Here is a 17344-nt window from a genome sequence, read left to right on the forward strand (position 1 = left end):
TATCTGCACATCCCATCCAGTCTGCACACCCTCCTTTCTCGGTATCTGCACATCCCATCCAGTCTGCACACCCTCCTTTCCCGGTATCTGCACACTAACTTATTTTGTGCCCAGGAAGAGTGGGAGCAGAGGAACTGGGTTCATAAATCCATTTATAAATTATTTTTATTTTATTTATGAGTGAGTGTGAATGTGTGTGAACAGTGAGTGTGTGCTGATGTTCTCAAATGCCAGAAGAGTGTCAGATCCCTTGGAGCTGAAATTACAGGCTTTCTGTGAACATCCCATGTAGGTGCTGGGATCCAAACTTAGGTCTTCATGATTGAAGTACCACTGAGCCACCTTTCCATCCACCCTTCAACCCCCATGAATTCGTTTTTAATTCACTGATTTATTAGAGAGTATGTGCATGCCACAGAGTGTATGTGGAGGTCAGATGATGACAACACTGGAGAGACTGTTCTCTCCTTCCACTTAATGAGTCCTGGCATTTAATTCAGATAGTCAGTCTTGGTGGCAAGCACCTTTTCACTAGATGAGCCTTCTCACTTGCCAGCCATAAATCCTCCTTAAAATTATAATCTATATTCAGCAAAAAAATAGTTTATGACTCTGTCATTAATGTTTTAAAATGTTCTGCATCTTATTTATTGGCCCATATATAGTATGTTTTCAGAATTTTTCCAAGCTACATGTGGGAAATGGTTGATAAAATGCTGACCATTAGATATTTATCTACATTCATGACAGCATCAAAACTCAGCATGAAATACTCCACTTCTTTTTTTTTTTTGGTTTTTCGAGACAGGGTTTCTCTGTGGTTTTGGAGCCTGTCCTGGAACTAGCTCTTGTAGACCAGGCTGGTCGCGAACTCACAGAGATCCGCCTGCCTCTGCCTCCCGAGTGCTGGGATTAAAGGCATGCGCCACCACCGCCCGGCTTCCACTTCTCTTTTTGATAGCCTTGTGGATTTAGGCTTCTGTCCCTGGGAAAACCTTAGTACCATAGACTAAAATGCTAGCATCGTGCAAATTGGGGACAGAGGGTCATAGAAAAGCCAACATTAACAGCTCATCTCTGGAATTAGTAAACACTGATGAAATCTTAGTTGGGCACTAAGTTTTTTTTCTTGGAATGACTCTGGGTAGGTGCATTAATCCCAGAGCTAAAGACTATGCAACCAATGTAATATTTATTATGTCAAACACACTACAAGCCCCAGCCTGAGAAATCTCCACACTGACTCAGCAACAAAAACATCTTACACATAAAGTAAAGAAATCAATGTGTGGTCATAAATCAATTACAGACATGCCTTGGGGAACACAGGCACTCCCAGCCCTTCTCTGGGAGAGATGAACAGTGCATTCATTCACCATCAAGTTATGCTCTTCCACAGGTGCCTCTGAGGTCAGTTCCTGGCCTTGCATCTAAAACACTACTGGATGATGGGGAATGCAGACCAAAGATGGTCGAATAGTTCACAGAGAAAATAAACCTGAAAATGAGCTGCCCTCACAAAGAGAGCAGCCTGAAATCCATCAGGCAGAAGCTCAAAAAAGGTTGCATCAGTTGGAATATTGTTTACTTCAGCGTCGTCTAACATTGCCACTCCCAGGTCACTATCACCAACACATATTGAAACACTCCTCTGTTGATTTGGTGAGATAAATCTATTGATCACATGCCAAAAGTGAGGTCTGCTGACAATGCTTGCAAAAAGGATTACAGAGCCCCTGTCAGCCTTGGGGAGGCAGGCTGCTGCCGAGTTCCAAGCTGGCTCGGTTCCCAGCTTTGCTCTTGACTCATTTCCTGCAGGAGTAGACCTGGTTACTCGTCTCGGGCACTTGATACTAACCAAAAACAAATTATGAAATACAACTTCTATGTATAAGCCTATGCCGAGTTCCCTGAAACCATCTCTAAGAGATGTTTTTACAAGTCAGCTTGTTTGGCAAACTACTTCCAAACAGATGTCACAACGAGTAACAATTAATTAGTTGCTGTTCACCTGCCATTTTCACAATTTGCAAAGATACTATAAGTATTGCCTAATTCAACACCCCCAGAAAACTTCAAATGTTTGAATTTTTCACTTAAATCATTGCATGACAAACTGGTGACGATCATTCTAGGTTAAGAGGGACACTTTCTTCTCAGAATTGGTGTAGTCTTAAACTAATAAGGGAACTTTTTATTTATTTTTTAACACCTTGACAGCGAAGTCTTGGACTAGTTCATGATGGGAAACTTTATAAGCAGTTCAACTGAAATTGAATAATGTTCCTTCTAAACTGACAGGCTACACAGGAACTGATTGAAAAAAGTTGCTGGGTGAATGCCCAAATATTCTAATCATGAGGATTGTTCTCTAAAGTGGATAGATCAGGTGCTGTTGAAGACTGATGGAGTATTCAGCTGTGGTGCATAACTCACTGCCAAATTCAAGTACGGATTCTTAACAACTTGGGTAGGTACAAATGAAGACTCACAGAGGCACTTCTGAGCAGCACTAGAAAAATAGCCTTTCTTGAGCTACCGCACCTAGGCTGCACATTAAAGTTTCCAGAAGTGTTTTGAAAAATGCAGACTCTAGGTCCCATCTCAAGCTGATTAAATTTTGGGAAGGGGGTCTTGACAAGGGTTAAGCATCAATGTATTTTGTTTGGTTTGGTTTGGATTTCTAAAAACCTTGGGGAATTCTAAGAGCAGCCATGGCTGAGAAACAGCCATTTCAACAAAACGACCAAAATCAACTACATCTCTCCCGAACTAATCACACCTCTTCCTCCATTTCCTGTTCTCTCCACTTGTGCTCATCAAAAGCATGACCTGGCTCTGAGCCTCCACAGGAAGCACAAAAGTTCATCTCTGGGGTGCCTAGCAAGTACAATAGTTGTCTGTAACAGTACAATTCTAATGACGGACTACATCGTTAGATTAGGTTAGATATAGGTTCTCCATGCTCCAGTCTTTAGATGAAGTTCAAAGTCAGTTAGGTGCTACTGCCAGAGGTAGTTACCATCTCCCATTTTTAACCTGCTTCAACTTTTCTCTGACCATCATTTCCCCGGTCTATGGAATGCAGCTTGGTAGCTACTAAAGACTTCTAGAACTGCCTGGCTCAGGAGCAGATATTCTTGCTGTAGGTGTGAGCCTAGTTGTTTAACCCTTATCATTTTAGCACCACACCTCCTCTTGTACAGCACTCTGACAAATGAGCTAGTCTCTTTCCAAAAGAAATAGAAGAGGAGAGGAAACCTTGTTGAAGAAGCACTAGAAGCTCACACTAATTCCTGCCATACAATTTACAGGGTCTAGGTTAATAGCAGGATTCTATGTATCCTTTCCCAAAGCCCCTTCTCTCACTACCCCAGAGACTGTTTCAGCATACATTGTTGAGGCCCTTGTCCCAGATACATTTCTCATTAACAAAACTGTCAAGAGGTCAATGTGCTGATCCCTAACCCAGGTTCATGCCCAGCAGTCTTCATCTGTTTCCACAACCCTGAAAGGGATTAGCATTTGAACTATACATCTTGAGGATAGGAGTTTATTTTTCTGTGCTATCCTTAAGTAATTTTTTTTCCCAGCCCTTGGCTTCTGGGCTGATATGTTGCAAGAGTCTCCAGGGAACAGGTGCTGAGCAGTCAGATGGCAGCTGTTGATCAGTTGAAATTCAGCAATTAGAGGCTGCAGGAGAATGCTGTGACACACAGTTTGCACTGAGCATTCACGAAGCCAAACATATGAGTTTCTGTATTGTGTAAACAACACACACACATGCATGCACACACACACACACAATGTCTGTATGGTCTCAAATTCACTATGTAACCCAGGATGACCATAAACTCCTGAGCCTTCTTCCTCCGTCTCCTGAGGTCTGGGCTCGCAGGCATGCACTGTCATACCCTGATATGCAGCAATTGAACCCAGGGCTCGGCAAGCTCTCTACCAAATGACCTGCTTCCTTCATCCTTTCAATATAGTAGCTGAGGAGTCAGAAGGGAGACAAAAGCAGCACCTCCTGAAAGATAACCTGAAACTGGATTTTATACTAGAAATTTGAATGGTTTAAAAATTGAAAATCTCTTGGAGCATAAAGGTCTTATTCAGGCAATGTTGAAATCCTAGGTACTGATTTGGGATACATAATTATCTGAAATAATAGACTCCAAGGCTCAAGTTGACAAAACAATCCGTCATTATATCTCAGCTGGGGCCTTTCAAAAAGATAAGCTGAAAATCTTCACCAACCCCAGCATCACATTTAAATCTCACCCACAGTGTAAGCAAGGAAGAAAAAAAGAAAAGCTTGCTTCTGAATTATTTTTCTGAACCCAGAGAAATAGCTGGGTTTTGCTTGCAGGAGTCGAAGGAAGAATTGATAAATCTATTTCCCTCTCCCCAGGCTCTTCTGCTCCAAAGCTCACCTAACATTTTACAGAAACACAAAAAAACAGACAGACAGCTGGACAAGAGAGCTGGGTGGGACTTTCACACTGTGTTGGCTTAATTCTGGTGCTGGGAATTAGGTCTCATGTGGGCTAAGGGATATGAAGCTCCCCAGCTCAGGACTGGCAGGGTGACATCAGATAATCACGCTGACTGTCATGCTCTGGCCATGGGGCACAATTTTTCGAGGCCAGGAGAGCAACATTTTGCGCAGCTCCTCTCTGAAGCTGTCATGCAGCCAGGCGTAGATGAAGGGGTTGTAGCAAGCAGAGCTCATGGCCAGCCAGTGGCAGAGGAGCTGCACCAGCCCGAAAGCGTAGGGGTCGATGGCACGGGGGTCCAGGTCCCGAAGCAGGTTGAAGATGTGCAGCGGCAGCCAGCAGACGGCAAACACCACTACCACCACCACCAGCAGACAGAAGGTGCGGCGGCGACGCGCTCGGTCCCAGTCAGCTTGGCTCTGGGTCACGCTGCCAGGCACCACGCGGTTCCGCAGCTTCACCGACACCCGGACGTAGGACAGGAGGATGGCCAGCAGGGGGAGCAAATAGGTGCCCAACAGCAGCCCCCAGGCATAGAGCTGGCGCTGGCGCTCCTGTGAGCCCCAGAACTCCTCGCACAGGCGTACGTCGTGGGGCTTGAGCTCCACATGGTAGGTGTGCACTGCGGCCGGCAGCGCCAGCACCGCGGATAGCGCCCAGATGCCCAACACAGCGTAGGCGCTGAGCTTCAGTGAGATGCGCCGACGTAGCGGATGCACCAGAACGACATAGCGATCCAAAGCAATTGTGGTGAGTGTGAACACCGATACGTAGACGGTGACCGGCTGCAGGAAGAAAACCAAGTGGCACAGGCCTCCACCGAACACCCAACCGCGAGGCTCAAAGGCATAGGCCAGCGTGAGAGGCACGCAGGCGGCACACATGAGCACGTCGGACAAGGCCAGGTTGCCGATGAGGAAGTTGGTCACATTGTGCAGCCGGCGCACGCGCGCGATCACCAGCACAAGCAGGCAATTGCCCACCAGCCCCACGACCACCACAATGCTGTACAGCATCACGATCAGCCCCTTCAGCTGGTGCACCAGCTGCAGGCTCTGGAAGGGCGTGACTGCTGCAGCGCGGGGGACTGTCACCGACCCGTTGCCCTCCGAGGCCTCTGCGCTCTGGTTGCTTGGAGTGGAGCCTGCTGGCGGCAGCCCAGAAAACAAATCGGGGTCCCCGGGGGTTCCAGTGGGCAGTGAGGTCATGGCCACCTGTCCAAAGGTAATCAAAGTTGTCACTTTCCATCTTCCATCCACCCCTCATGTACCCTTCCCATCACCCAGCTCCACTCTTTGACATAACTAGCCCCAGAACATCAAATGCAATAAATGCTGTCCTCCCAGCTCTATAAAATAAACCTAGTACAGGTACTTTAAACCGCTCCTGTTAGTGGCTAGCTCTTGCGGTCCAGGAAGGCAGCCCTGAGAGCTGGTCCTACCTGTGAGCTGGCTTGGCTGGCAGGAAAAGACTCTCAAAGGCAGGCGCAGACTGCCTGCTATCCCTCGGGAGTCCTCAGCCCAGATGGCCACTCGAGCTGCTCTCTTCTGCTAATGGATCCAGAAGTACCTAGTGGGCCAGCAGCTTTTGAGGGGTCTGGGAGCTCCTCCCCTCCACCTCTTCCCCCACTCCACCTCTCCTTTTATGGAAGATGGAGGTGGAGCATGTTGCCCAACTCTGTGCTTAGAGAAGGGGAGCTGCGTGTGCAGTAGGGATGGAGCCAGGAAGGGGGCAGGGCCAGGAACCTGGGCCCCAAACTCCAGGGGTGATCTCCACTGCGGAAGTGTGCAGTGCCCAGAGAAGCTGGTCTGGAGGGGCGTGTCCCAGGGGGAGGTGAGAGGAGATGCGGGAAGAGTCAAGTTGTGGGGACCAACAGATGCAGTCTCAAGAGGCAAAGGGTCGGAAAGAATGTGGGGATAGAGAAATCTAGATACACTAGGTATGAAAGGAAGACCGGACAGGACATCTCCAGATTCTGCAGAGCTCCAACTGCAGCTGACAGAGTCGCTAAAGTGGGATAGGGAGTCTAGCAGGGCGTTGCTGTGCTGAGTCTGCCGCTGGTCAGGGATTTAAGGGCTGTGGCTCTGCAGAGGACCCTTTGAGCCTTTTGCACGCATTGTGGCCCTAGGTCCCTTTCAAACAAAGGAAAATTCAGCACCACGGGCAGCTCCCCCAGGGCGCAAAGGGTGTGTGGGTACTGAGCAAGGGGGCGCGCGACAGTCGAAATTGCTGCAGCTCCGTGGGTCTGAGGCTTGTTCCCTGGGCTGTGGGCTCAGAGAAGTACCGGGTGGAGGTCGAAGAGTTGGTGACTTTGCCTTCAGTGTGGATCAGCACCACCAGGGACCATAGCATCTTTATCTCCCTAGCAGCTAGCAAACCAGTTTGTGCTTCACAGATTTACTCCGAGATCTGAATCCTGCCACTTCTGACTCACTCCTCTTTCTCAGCTACAGCAACTGCAGGGCACCTGCTGTCCTAGCAGAGAATTGTTGAGTTCCTGACCTGCTGTCTCTCCTTTTCCTCCTTAAATAAAAACCCTCAGGCCTCTCTGTCTCAGTTTAGCTAGAATAACAAAAATGACATTTGAAAAGCTTAAGTATCATAACCTTTAGTAGCATTGTCACCGACACATAAATCAAGCCGCACAGTGACAGGTCTGTCAGAAAAGGGACTTTGTAACTACTGTTCAGAAGCTGTTGTAGGCCAGGGCTTCAAGAAGAGGCTGAATCCCGTGGTCTGATTACCTCTCTGGTAAGTCCTGCTCTGGCCTCTGGGGCTTCAGATATCCCAGCTCCACTGGAAGCAGTAGCAGGTTATCTCACCCTTAAATTAACAGTGAGTCACTCACACAAGAAGAAAAGCCAGCTATGATACAAAAGCCACCTGTTTGTGTGCCTATTTCCACCCGGCGACCACACCCCCTGAGCCATAATCCATGGAGCAGAAACCAATATGAACTCCTGGTGCTAAGTAGTTCATGTGTGTACTGGGGAACTTTCCAAAGAAGATAATTTACCTCTTGCCAAAACAATGTGGTAAAGGCTCTAAGTAACCACCAATACATGCAAAGCTAAGAAGCTGTAATTTCAATTCAGGTCTGCTTTACTCCAGGAAAAACCTGTTCAGTGTGTGTGTGTGTGTGTGTGTGTGTGTGTGTGTGTGTGTTATCATTCTTCAAAAGCTGTTGTTATTTTGTTGTTTTGATAGCAGTACTCATATAGGGAGTAGGGATCACTGATTAGCTTTAGGCCGACTGATCAATGATACTCAAAGGATCTGACTGTCTCCATCTCCCCAGCACTGAGATTACAAGTGTGTGCCACCATGCCAGGCGCTTTAAAGGAGTCCTAGGGGCTGAACTTAGGTCCTCATGCTTGTGAATCAACCATCTTAGAAACTGAGCCACCTCCTCAGCTCCCCACTGCTGTATTTTACTGGCCATGAGTAAATAACAGGTGAACCTGCCCAGACTTAAAATACAGCAGATTCAAATAGGTCTATAGATAGAAGCTCTAGAAAATTGTTCCACTGAGGAAAGCTCCAGAAAATCCCATTGTAAATCATGACCAAGTTCAACAGATATGTATGCTTCAACCAAAACACTGCTTCTACTTCATGTATGGGGACAGACTCTTAGCCACATGAACTTCAGGGAATATTTGCTAAGAATGGCTGTTGTGTTCTGAATTGGTATTTCCCCAAAGGCCTGTGTATTAAAGGCTGGGACTCTACCCTATGGTGTAATGGGGAGGTAACGAAACCTTTAAGAGGTGAGGTTTAGTAGGAGGAAGTTGGGTCACTTGGGATGTGCTTGTCAAAGAGAATTATGGAAAATTAGTCTCTTCCTCCCCCACCCTCTCTGCTTCCTAGAATCAGTAAGATGGGTAACTTGTTCCAATATACACTACCTGTTACAGTGGCCTGCCTTGCCATTTGCCCCCAAAACAACACAACCAGGCAATTATGGACTGAAACAAAACCATAAGCCAAAATAAACCTTTACGCTCTATACCTTGGTGATCTCAGGCACTCCATACAGCAATGAAAGGCTGTCTAACACAATGGCAGTGTACAACATGATGCCGGAAAATATAGGACAAAGACAGTGGCAACAAAGACTGGAATAAGGGGCCAGAAAACTTGATTAAAGGTATTCAAAAGGTGTGTGCATGTGTGTGCATGGGCATGGATGTGTATGTGTGTGTATACAAGTGTGTGCATGCGTGTGCACATGCATATGTGGGTGTGCATATGTGTGTTCATGCAGTGTGTGTGTGCATGTGTGTCTTTGCACATATGTGTTCATGCAGTGCGTGTGTGTGCATGTGCATGTGTGTCTTTGCACATGTGTGTTCACGCAGTGTATACGTGTGTGTATGTGCATGGATGTGTGTGTATCACTTGTGTGCACATGCATATGTGGGTGTGCACATGTGTGTTCATGCAGTGTATACGTGTGTGTGCATGTGCATGTGTGTCTTTGCACATGTGTGTTCACGCAATGCATACGTGTGTGTGCATGTGCATGTGTGTCTTTGCACATGTGTGTTCACGCAATGCATACGTGTGTGTGCATGTATGTGTAATGTGTGGAGTACAGAGGCTAGAATAGGATGTCACCCTCTAACGTTCTCTATGTTAACTTCTGAGCCTGGAGCTCTCCACTCCAGATAGATGGACTGACCAGTGAGTGCCTGAGATTTATTTATCTCTGCTTTTCCTGCTCCCAAAGCTGGGGTTATAAACACGTACCACCATGCCTTATTTTTCACATGGGTGCTGGAGATCCAAACTCAGATCCTCATGCTGCGCAGCTAAATTTGTGCTTTTGTGCTGAAGTTATACCAAATACACAGGAAACATTGCAGAAAGAAAGCAATTATTTAAATCTCATCTAAGTCCAGGCAGTCACAGGGCACATAGCTCTCTTGAATATGAGTTCCAGACCTGTCCTTTCTGTGTTCCAAGGTACAGATAGTTCCTTGGCTCATGGGGTTGAACCCTTTACCAGCCCTAGAAGGCTCTGCAACAGAGCAGAGCTAACCACCTTGGTCAGATAACAGCTTGTAGCAGGCAGTGTAGGAACTGATATAACTCATAAAAACGCCATGTGTCTCATTTAGATGGCTCTGAACGGGGCTGAGCAGAGTTGCTCTTTTCTGTCTGGATTTTTCCTCTTGTCCTGTCAGAAGTCAAAAGCTAGACTCAAAGGTCCTGCTGCCTTCTCATCCAGAGGCATCCCTGAAGTGACATTTAAGGCTGCCTCATTTCAATCTGAAGTCTTTATTAAGTCCCAGACCTTTTGGCTGAATGCTTAGTCAAACTCTGACGACATTCTTGACTGTGTCCTGAACTCTGAAGGAGTGAGTAGTGCTGAAAGTCTTGAGTTCAGGGGACAGAGTGGTAAAAACAGTCCTTTCTTGTTCTCAGGAATCACCTGTTGGACTGTATTCTGGGTAGACTCTAGGCAATCTCAAGGGACAGACAGGGGAGACCATGCCCAGCATATCCCTAGAGTAGGAAATACTCAAAACAAGTACACCTTCAATATATAATATGGCTCTTTGCATGAGATTGACTTTGCTCTGACAAGAATTGCTGGTTTTCAGTTTTGGTCCATGTAATCGTTATTTCCCAGGTGCACAAAGAACAAGGCCAGATGTTGTAAGAATAATCAGGAATAAAATATTTTTAAAGATATTATCATCTAAAATTCTGCAGTTCAGTGAATGAGAGAGAAGTCTACAGAAATTGCCGGGATATATGAACTGTGATAAATGCCACCACGTTGTGCAATGCAATAGAAAGGTTAATTATCACTGGGAAGTCATTAACTTTTATAACTTAGAGCTGTGTTCACTGTCATAGATCATATTTATTTAAATGTACATACGCATGCCACTCTTCCCATGTTTGTGTGTAGTGAGTACTACACACATGGGCCCATAATGAACTCCCATAAATTGTTTACATGCTCACATAGCATGAAATGAATGAGAAGAGGTGTTCTTCATGCCTTCAGAAATGTCCTTCTAAATGTTCACTGACATGTTCTTCATCCAGTGCTTTGTATCAGGAAGCTGTGTTTTCTACGTTAGCCCACTTGCTCAATGTCTGTCTTCCTGGAGATGTACTTCCAACCATCTCCCATTGCCTTTCCAAGCTGTTAGATGGTCCTGCCTGTGGCTCAAATAATAAAACCCAGAGACAGATATTGGGGCTCAAGCTGAAGATCAGAAAAGCAAAGCAGCCAAGCCACCAGAGAGTTCTTACCTATACCAAGGCTCAGACAAACAAAGGGGCGATTCTGTCCTCAGTGTATCTGTAGACTGCAATGCTCTCCACCAAACCTCAGACTGCAATGAACTCTTGTCTCCTCCTGCTTTATATACCTCTCTCAGCACAGACATATCACTCCTGTCTCTACCTCCCTAGGGCTGGGATTAAAGGCATGTGACTCCCGAGTGCTGGGAGTGCCTTTGTATGAGTTCTATTTCTCTTTTTATATAGATTCAATCTCATGTAGCCCAGGGTGGCCCCTAGGATTAAAGGTGTGTGCCACTACCCCCTGGTCTCCAGTGGTTTAGCACTGCACTCTGATCTTCAGATAAAATATCCATGTATGTGCTCCATCCTCTTTCCTGATCATCTTATTCAGCTTTGAAATGCATGACTGCTGTAATCTACCAAGGATCCCATAAGTAGTGCTGATTATGGGGTGGGAGGTGTTGGACTATTTATTGATAGGATTATTCCTGAGTGAGTAGAGTTGTCGGGGGGCCCTAACGTGTTTTCCAACTGTCTGTGGTCTATCTGTATTCTCCAGACACAGGTAGCCTTCTATGATGGTGGACTTCACGCTATCCCTGAAGATCCAGTGCCCAGCCAGGGCACCCTAACCCATGGAATTGTAAGACCTATGCTTAGAGTGGTTCTCCCCACCTTAGTTAACTCCATCTAGAAACTCTCTAAAAGCGTGCTCAGAACTTTGTCTAAGAAGATCTAGACCTAGAGGTGATCCTAGGTCCTATCAATTTGATAATCAACGCTAACCATCATAGCCCTACATCTCCTTGCTGATTGTCTCGGCCTCCCCAAGAAGGCACCTAGGCCTGTCAGTGTTAGTGAGCACTGTCATAGCAAAATGCTCTTAGCCACCAACTGTCCACCAGCACAACACCTGCTCTGTAGGTTCATGGAGTGTTTTGAATAAAAATGTCCCTTATAGGCTCACATACTCAATGTGTGGTTCCCAGTGGGTGGTGCTGTTTGGGAGGGTAGGTATAGCCTCACTGGAAGAAGTACATCATGGGGTGGGGGTGGGGGGCTTTGAGATTAAAAGCTTCATGCCACTCTGGTTTGCTCTGCTTCATGCTGGCGGTTCAAGATGTGAGTTCTCGGTTTTCTGCTCCTACCTCCATGGCTGCCATGCCTCCCCATTGTTACGGACTCTATCCAGGATCACAAGCCAAATTAAACTCTTTCTCCCATAAGTTGCTCTCAGTCATGGTGTTTTATCACAGTAACAGAAAAATAAATAATATAGTTCACTTACACATGTAGACATTTATACATCATGCAAAAGTAGAGTATCTGAGAGACTTATTTCAGGGGGGACATACAGAAAGAGTGGGGAGGGAGAGGGAGAAAGAACCAACAAACCAATAAGTTTATGAAGGCTATATATGGAGCACAGGCACCACCAGGAGGTCCCAGCCCAATCAGTCACTCACCGCTTCTACAGTGATGAGGTGAATACCATGGAGGGGAAAGGCCATGTGAGTCTCTTATGAGGCACCCTATGTCCTCCACAAGGGAATAATCATAGGCCCGATCTCATGAGAAACTCTTGTGCTTCAAGATAACAATGGTCATGTCCAACCCAGAGGAAACAATTACATTCACAGAGACCACTTAGGGCTGAAAATGGTGAAGGGGACTTCAGTCTTTGAAAAAGCATATTTATATATCTAATCATTGAGGAGTATGTGTATGAGTGTGAGTGTGTATATATGAGTGTGAGTGTGTGTGTATGAGTGTGTGAGTGTGTGTGTGTCACCATGGTGCATGTGTAGAGGTCAGAGAAAAACTCATAAAAGTCATTCTCTCCTTTCTTTTTGTGATTCCAGGGATAGAACTGAGATAATTAGGGTTGGAGGCAAAAGTCTTATCCACTGAGCCATCTTGCTGGCCCCTTATCTTTGTTTAATTAAACAAAAGAATGTGTTTGTTTTCTGGTATGTCATTAAAATAATTTGAAGGGAAAAAGATGGGCTAGACAGAAAGCATTGAAAGTTATCTTTTTCGCATCTACTGCATAGTGTGTGGTTATGGCGGAAGGGACTAGCGTCACTTCTGAACCCCGCAAGTGGGAAGGCTGGCTGGGGTTGACAGTCGTTGGTGGTTTGTGTTCTCTAGTCCTGGCCAGCATCCAGACCACAGGGATCCTCCACCTCCTGCCAGGCTGCATTAGTTTATTCTCAGACCTGAGCAAGTCAGAATAACCCAGTCTGTTTGTTATCAATTAAGTTTCCCAGGTTGCACCTTTGGTAGCTCTGATGAAATGAGTCTACCCTGTGTTCTAGCAATTTGCATTTGTAACAAGCCTCAGAACTAACTCTGTTGAAGGAAGTCCATGGTCTAGTCGACACCAGGGAAACAAAACAAAACAACAACAAAAACCAATACTTTCTAGTTATTTTCTCTTTCTTGAGATGTTGCTTCATAATCTCCTTAAGTATGAAAGCCAGGTGTTTCCCTAGTGACAAAGATCCTCTTAACAAGACAAAGCACTGGGAAGATGCAGTCCCCAGGACAGTCATCCTGCCACACTGCTGTCCCAAAATGGTGGATGAGTACCCATGAATATGTGTGTGTGTGTGTGTGTGTGTGTGTGTGTGTGTGTGTGTGTGTGTTCATGTCTGACGAAGTTACAAAAACCAAAAGGGGAAAAAGGAAGAAAATAAAAGAAACAATAGTCATTTTATCCAGTGAATGAAGTTGGCTGTGCCTAGATAATGAAGTGAGGTGGGCTTAATGAAATGTTTGTGCTCATAACTGGTTTTTTTTGGGGGGAGGATATATTAATGGAACGCTAAATGAGGGTCTTCTCCGGGTCAAGATATCCATCTGAATGTGTCTACAAATCACTCTTCACAACCAAATGTCATAATGCAGATACCAGATGGGCTTTACCACCCATAAAAGCCGTTTCTGGTTGCTAATACAGGACAGTTGGAATCGAAATGGGAGAGCAAATTGGCTAGCCCCGTGCTGTTGGAGAAGAGTGCCTAAATGGCCTTCAAGTGTTTTGTTTTGAACTCCATGTTTATTTACATAATTGGGGGTCCACGTGTATTATCTGCTCCTAATAAACCAAGGCAGAAACATGCTGTTCCTTCCCACTGCTGATAGCTGCGTATCCAAAGCTAAAGTCAGAAATGTGTGAACAGCTGCTGAGTGGTGGGCCTTCTCTCTTTGCTACCAAGCCTGCCCCCACTATGATGGACTACACCCTCAAACTGTGGGCAGAAATAAACCCTTCCTTCCTTGCTTTGTCAGGTATCTTGACAGAGCAGTGATAAAAATACTAACAAAGGTTCCAAAATGCCCTCACCAGCATCCTATGACCTTCATTTCGTTCAGTGAATCACAGGAACACACCCCACATGCCTTCAGTTTCTTTAATAGTTGGGGAAAGTGGGGATCCTGATACTGAATAAGGAAGTATTATTTGGGAATGCTAAAAACCCCATATTCTTCCCCACATCTTTTCTTTTGGTGAGTACCTACATTTGCCCAGAGCTTCCACAGACACCAAAATTTTCCATTTTTGTACCTAGCACACAGTCAATCAGGGCCTCATGAGGCTCCTGGGAATGGCAAAATCTCCAAGGATGAATGCCATGTCTCCCATCAGGACCTGGATATACTATACATGTCATATGTGTACTGCTTGCCACTTGGTTTTGGATCAGCAAGGAACCTCTATTTTAATCTATTTTTAAGTTCAAATGCCCATGGGAGAGTTTTGGGAGAATTTTCTCCCTGAGGAAGACTAAATACCACCTATCCCCCTCTTCACAAGGTCCCAATAACAAAATAAAGTTTGCTTCTACCAATACTCACCCTGGAGAAACGATGAGTTTATTAGAATTACTTACAAGGTATGAGTGAGAAGTTACTGACCTCTGTAGGTGAGCCTAAAGCAGCCACCCTGGGAGGTCTAAACCCAGCATGGATGATGATGGTTGTGCGTCTCTCTCTCTCTCTCTCTCTCTCTCTCTCTCTCATCTATCATCTATTTATCTATCTATCTCTGTGTGTATATACACGCATGTACACATGTGTATGGGGGCCAGTTGTCATTCTTTAAATGCCATCTATCGGACCGGGCGGTGGTGGCGCACGCCTTTAATCCCAGCACTTGGGAGGCAGAGGCAGGCGGATCTCTGTGAGTTCGAGACCAACCTGGTCTACAAGAGCTAGTTCCAGGACAGGCTCCAAAACCACAGAGAAACCCTGTCTCAAAAAAAAAAAAAATGCCATCTATCTTGGATTTTGGGGTTTTGTTAGTATTGCTTTGTTTTGTTTCAGACAGCAACTCTCACTGACCTAGAATTGATAACAGGGTCCCAGATTAGTAGGCACTGAGACCTTATCACAACTGACTCTGACTCCATAATTGAAGAACCATTCAGACTGTAAAAGTCAGCATGTAGACAGCACCACCTGTCAAAATGAAAACAAAGGTGTAATCCATCAAAGTCCATATAGTTATGGCAAAGTCTCTAAAAGGTACTGACCTTGTTTGTAGGCCTCTGTAGTTCTGTTTCTGGCTAACTGTTCTTGTTAACTAAAGTATGTCAACCCAGAACATGGTTTTTGTGCTTAAAAGCTCATCCTGAGAAAGGCTCAGGCTACACTGGAATCCCAAACTCCCAGTGTAGTCACCAGCAGGCTAATAAAGACTTTCTATTGGCTTAAATCATATCTGAGCAGTCTTCTCTGGTGAATACCTTACACCAGAATTCACCAAGTAGGCTAGGCTGGATAATCATTAATTCCCAGAACTGAAATTACAAATACACTCCTACCAAACCTGGATTTTTGACATAAAATTCTGAGGCTCTAGCTCAGGTCTTTGTGCTTTCAAAGCAAGCACTTTACCAGGCCAACTGGCTCCCTGCCCATCTGGGCATCCTGTTCAGCCACACTTAATGTTTTCTCTCCACTGTCCTGCTCTTCCTGGACATTTAAGAAACAATCTAGTCCCTGGGACTTACCCAGAGAGAAACCATTCAGTCTGCATGTACCCTTATCAAGGTTTCCACTCTCTTGCTTCAGACACCGGGGGGAAAGTCAGCCTGCATGATCTCTGGCAGCCTTCACAGATTAGCGAGCACTGTTTTGTTCGATTCTATGACTCAACAGATTTAATCAAAACCATTGCTCACTTGTACTCCACAGGTGCTTTCTACCACCGACACTGCTGCTTCCCATGGGGTTTCTGCATGCAAGACTAGGATAATTGTTTTCTGATTGCTTTCCTTCCCTGACTACATTCCTTTCATATCCTACAATTCATAAACATAATCAATGAATTCAGTAGTTTTCTTTTTCCATCAAATCAACGAGGATAAACACCACTACGGGGTTCCCTGAGATAGTTCTTATGCAAGAATCTTCATTAACAAAAAGAAAGCACCCAGGGAGCAAGGCAAAGCCAGTTTCCTAGGAAACCACCACAAAGCTGCTGTGTAGCATCTGACAATCCTGAACACGCCAGACTCAAGAGCTTGTTTCTGCTTTCCCCATTCACTCATGTATTTGTTTAGTGTTTTATTTCTGAACAGGGTCTCAGGTAGCCTAGGTTGTCCTCAAACTCAATACGCATTGAAGGATGACCTTGAACTTCTGATCCTCTTGCCTCTATCTCCCAAGTGCTGGGACCACAGGTGTGTGGCAGCAGTATATGTGATTCTGGAGATCGAACACAGGACTTCACGCATGCCAAGGAAGCACTCTACTGATTAAGCTACTCGCTCAGCCTGTCTTCCTTCTATTTATTCTTACATTTATTTATTTATTTATTTATTTATTTATTTATTTATTTATTTATTTATTTATTTGTGTGCATGTGTGTGTGCATATTTGAGACATAGTGCACGTGAAGAAGTCAGAAGGCAACTTGAGGAAATCGGTGCTCTCCTTTCACCCAAGTGGTTCCCAGTGATAAACTCAGCTTGCCATTGGCTTAGCGACAAGAGCCCGTATCCACTGAACAATCCTCTCTGCACCCCTCAGTGTTAACTTAACTGGCCTGCTGAAAATGGGCTTGCACGTTTCAGGAACTCGTTTCTCAAAGGATGGCCCATGAGACAGCACCTTGGAGCGAACAGAAAGAAGACTAAAAGAAAGTGCTCAGACCCTAGTCAGTCCAGGCCTCCTGGATTAGGATCTGCAGACTAACAAGACCTCGGAAAACTGGCCTCAGCATTCCTCTTGAAGATAATCTATGCTAGAGACTTCTTTATCTTGTTCTCAACTGGATGCTCAGAACTGTATCGTCTTCTATGTCAGAGCAAACATACAAGAATCTCTTAAGCAACACTCTTCCCCCTGGGAGCTTTTATATTCAGCTTCTACCCAGAGTCACATACCACCAATCCTAGCCAAGCCCTTTGTAGACGTAAGTCACAAACGATGCCACAGCAGTTTGGAATTATAATTAACAGGGTAGTATTTATTTAAAGGGGAAAAAAAACTTACAGATCACCGTCAGCCCTCTGTACGACCAGGAAGGGAGTCTAGCCACCAGCCGAGCAGGAAGTGAAGAGAGCGAG

At 45.4% G+C, this 17344-nt stretch overlaps 1 protein-coding gene across 1 annotated transcript; it reads right to left on the reverse strand.

Moving 5' to 3' along the window:
- Positions 1-931: 931 nt before the first annotated feature.
- Positions 932-6095, reverse strand: Prlhr (prolactin releasing hormone receptor). The gene is made up of 2 exons (XM_026781740.1): positions 5941-6095; positions 932-5713 (listed from the first exon to the last, which is right to left on the reverse strand). Exon 2 carries the CDS (start codon positions 5705-5707, stop codon positions 4595-4597), a length of 1113 nt encoding a protein of 370 aa, XP_026637541.1. The 5' UTR covers positions 5708-5713; positions 5941-6095; the 3' UTR covers positions 932-4594.
- Positions 6096-17344: the final 11249 nt, after the last annotated feature.

Source organism: Microtus ochrogaster, chromosome 8 (genome assembly GCF_000317375.1).
Source record: "Microtus ochrogaster isolate Prairie Vole_2 chromosome 8, MicOch1.0, whole genome shotgun sequence".
Lineage (NCBI taxonomy): Eukaryota > Metazoa > Chordata > Mammalia > Rodentia > Cricetidae > Microtus > Microtus ochrogaster.